This window comes from Numenius arquata, chromosome 5 (genome assembly GCF_964106895.1).
Source record: "Numenius arquata chromosome 5, bNumArq3.hap1.1, whole genome shotgun sequence".
In the NCBI taxonomy this organism is placed as follows: domain Eukaryota; kingdom Metazoa; phylum Chordata; class Aves; order Charadriiformes; family Scolopacidae; genus Numenius; species Numenius arquata.
In genome coordinates, this window is record NC_133580.1 from 3,332,801 (window position 1) to 3,336,462 (window position 3,662).

General features: G+C 57.0%; 1 protein-coding gene across 1 annotated transcript; it reads right to left on the reverse strand.

The window, feature by feature from the left end:
* On the reverse strand, positions 1 to 3,100 carry LOC141464826 (protein Wnt-11b-like). The gene is made up of 5 exons (XM_074147952.1): positions 3,030 to 3,100; positions 2,631 to 2,866; positions 1,911 to 2,188; positions 967 to 1,259; positions 1 to 175 (listed from the first exon to the last, which is right to left on the reverse strand). The coding sequence occupies exons 1-5, from the start codon at positions 3,098 to 3,100 to the stop codon at positions 1 to 3; spliced, it is 1,053 nt and encodes a 350-aa protein (XP_074004053.1).
* Positions 3,101 to 3,662: the final 562 nt, after the last annotated feature.

Sequence of the window (3,662 nt, forward strand, 5' to 3'; positions counted from 1 at the left end):
TTATTTGCAGACGTATCTCTCCACCTTCCGCTGACACTTCTTGCACACCACGTAGCAGCACCAGTGGTACTTGCAGTGACACCGCTCCACCACCTCCTCCGTGTAGGCGTTGTAGCCGCGGCCACAGCACATCAGGTTGCAACCGTCGCTGCCCAGGGAGGTCTTGTTGCACTGCCTGCAGAAGAGAAGGCACAAGCAGGAGCTGAGGGAGCCTACCTGACCACTTCATGGTGGTGGTGTCAACCACAGCTATCTGCCCTGGCCTCCTCCCAGAGCTTTATGTGTCCATAGCAGGAGGTCCTGGGGTCTGCTTGCAAACTGGGGTCGATGTCACCTCGTGTTACTGTGACAGTGTTTGAGCAGCTGTGGCTGAGGTTGGGCGCACTCTCTATCATGCTGCCGGCAGGAACTTCCCATGGAGAAGGAAGGGCGGATGGTGAGGACCAGGAACTTCTGCTGCTAAGTCTTACAAGGGTTACAAGTCACAGCCCTGAGGCAAGCCTGGCTCAGCCTTCAAATGAAGCTTCCCCATCCCTCTAAAAAATCCCTCCCGCCCTGCAATCGCTCTGGAAAGGAGACATCTGGGAAGCACCACAGATTCCGAGGGCTGCTGAGCTGTTCTGGTTACTGGCAGGCAGCACCCAAAGGCTTGCAGGGATGGGCGGTATTTCCCTTTGTGAATCCTCACTGGATGGATCCCGTCCTGGAGAGTGGAGCTGACGGACTCTCAGTGAGGGCTCTCCCTTGCCTTTACACCTGCACAGCTCTTTAAGAACGACATCTGCCTTCCTGCCTGCCCTTGGGACTTTTAAGATGCAAAGATTTCGCAGCAGTCCCTGTGGTATCCCCATCTAACGGGGAGCTGCCCACCCACACCACCTTCCCAGAGCATGCTCTCAAACCCAATGGTACAGACACTCATGAAATGGGAGACTCAGTTGGAAAGTATTTGCAGCAGTTTCTTACCTGTCCTGTGTCCCCAGAGACCCCAGGTGGAGATTCAGCGTGCAGTAGTCGGGAGAGCTGATGAGATAAACCAGATCCGTCTCTTTCACTGGCCTGACGTCCATTTCTTTAGGTATCAGCTGCTTCCTGGACCCTACAAGCCGGTGGGTCACCCTGATGGCTGCCAGGTACTTGGACTTGAGGTCAGAGGCAATTTCATCCAGGTTGGGCAGTCCCTTCCAACAGGTCTTCACCGAACAGGAGCCTGAAACACCATGGCATTTACACTTGGTATCCAGGGAGTCGCTCAGCACCTGCAGAGGAGAGGAAAACAGATGAATTTCCTTCTGCTTTCTCCTGGTACCCACCCTACTGATTGATTTGCAAGAGCATCCAGGGGAGGTCTCAAGAGATGAAAGAGCTCAGCTGCTTACCGCCATCTTTCAGTGAATATAATAGGGCAATCAAGGCCTCAGCCCTGCTTCGTTCCCCTTGTGATAAGAACCTGACCCTTGGGGAACTCCCTACTGGAGCTTGCAGTGGGGCTGGTGGCTTCCCAAGCCAACATGTGAGGACTCAGAATGGCCACATCCTCACCTGGGGAGTGCCTGAAAGCACGAGCCCCTGCAGTTCTGGGCAGGGCTGGGGGGCCCAGCTGGAGTAGGGCAGGATGGACCTCTGCTCCCATGAGAGGGGTGGAAAGAAATACCGAGAATACTGGTGTGAAGTGGCAAAACAGCTTGCCCTAGTTGTGGAAATAGTGCAGGGATGTTTGGAGGGGGTGGGCAAATAGCAGTGTGTGTGGGGGGGTGTCTCTGCAAACACATGTGACTCCATTTGAACCATTTAGTGGCCTCCTGACTTTAAGAACAGGATCCCAACAGCCTGGCCTGAGTTCTAATGCCTTACGTTAGGAACCTCTGCCCCCCAGGTAAGGTGACATCCGTGGTGGGCACCATACCCACCTGCCTGCCCACCACATTGTTATGCAGATTCATGGCCTTGAGGGCTTGTGTCCCCAGCTTGCTGGATTTTAAAGGACTGTCAGCAAAAGCGGTGCCCAGTTGGAGGCCGTAGCGCAGGTTGTCCCCGCAGCCACCCCATCTGAAGTCCGGCCCGGGGACCTCGGAGGGGACGGAGCCACAGGAGCAGAGAGGGAGCTCTCCCGAGGTGCAGGCTTGGGCGATGGAGTGCGTGACGGCGGCGGCGGCCAGCGCATAGACGAAGGCAGATTCCCGGGTTCCTGGGAAGAAGAGGGGGAGATGTCCTTCCTCCCTGCCCAGCCAAACGCTCCTCTCACAGATCTCACAATGCAAATGAGGGTGGGGATTTTTTTTTTTCCTTGCAACAGGACAAACCCAAGGCCCAGCATTTTTCTTGTGCTGTGTTTTTAACCTGTGCCACCCCTTATATTACGCTGTCAGTAAACATCCTGTCTCCCCACCTCTCCCCCTTTTTATTTTTTTTTTTTTTTGGAGCCTCTAGCAGCTGGTTTTGCTTGAAATGGCAGTTACTGTCTGTCGTCTCCTGCAGACCTGAGTTGCGCAGGATTAACACCAGTGTAATGGCAGCAAGAATTGACACCCACCAACCGAACAGCAACTCCTTACGTTAAAGCGCTGCCTGCCTGGGAAGCTACGTGGGGCAGAAAGAGGATGAAACACCGCGGACGAAGCGTCCTTTACCTTTCAGCAGGTCAGGGCCAAAGCTGGGGGCACGTTGGATGGAGGAGCAGTTCCACCTCATGTCTGTGAAGGTCTTCTGGCAGACGCTCTTGGTCCGGCGAGCGGCCCGGACGATGCTGTGCATCACCTCCAGGTTCCTGCGGCACATCTGGAACTGGTCGGGCACCAGCCCGGCGAGCAGCCGGCAGTGGTGGCTTTCATTCCAGGCCACCCCGTTGCCGCTCTCCGTCAGCCCGCTGTGGGGAGAGGATGGGTGTCAGTAATACCGGGGGTGGGGGGGAAGGACGGGGACCCACAGGCACCCCTCCGGGGACCCAGCCGGAGAGGGGGAGCCCCAAAGGGGATTGCAGGGAAGGCGGTGGCGGTGGGGAGGGCATATCGCCCGGGATGGCTACTCACAGCCACTGGATGGCCGCGGAGAGCCCCAGCTGGCAGAGCAGCGCGGCGGCGGCGGCGGTGGGGCGGCCCATGGCCGGGGATGGGGCCGGGGCCGTTCGGCGCCGCCGCCCCCTTTTATCGCCGCGGGCGGCGCCGTCCGCGCCCCCCGGGGAGGGGCACAAAGGCGGTTTCGGTGCCATTCACAGCGGGTTAGGGCCGGGGGATGGGGGCACAGCCGTTATTAGCTGTGACCATCCCCGAAACAACACCTGGGAAGCGATTTAGAGATGACCCACTGGAGCGGCTCTGCGTGATGAGGGAGCTGGGGGGCATCGGATCTGGCGTGTCACCCCACCAAGTGCTCAGCTGCCACCTACCCGTTCGTGTCCCCGCAAGCATAGAGTTGCTGCACACAACGGGCCCCAACACCGGAGCTGGGGTGTTCTCCACCTTTGGGACCTTCTGGAGAGCCGTCGAGTCACAAAGCAGATAGCTGGCTCTGCTCAGCAGGGGAAAACCCATCCCTGTAACTGGCTGGCAGGAATCAGAAAGGGAGATTAGTAAAGGACAGAAGGGGTTGATATTAATTCCTGACTTTTTTCTTTTTTTTTTTTTTTTTTTTCACAAGAAACTTTGAAAAATACATTTTGGCCC

Bases quoted from the DNA above. Each gene is read 5' to 3' on its own strand.
- LOC141464826 (XM_074147952.1), bottom strand. From the start codon at position 3,100: ATGGGCCGCCCCACCGCCGCCGCCGCCGCGCTGCTCTGCCAGCTGGGG. The intron at 2,867-3,029 runs GTGAGTAGCCAT...CTCTCCCCACAG, and splicing joins TCCGCGGCCATCCAGTGGCT to CGGGCTGACGGAGAGCGGCA. The intron at 1,260-1,910 runs GTGGGTATGGTG...TCTCCTCTGCAG, and splicing joins ACAATGTGGTGGGCAGGCAG to GTGCTGAGCGACTCCCTGGA.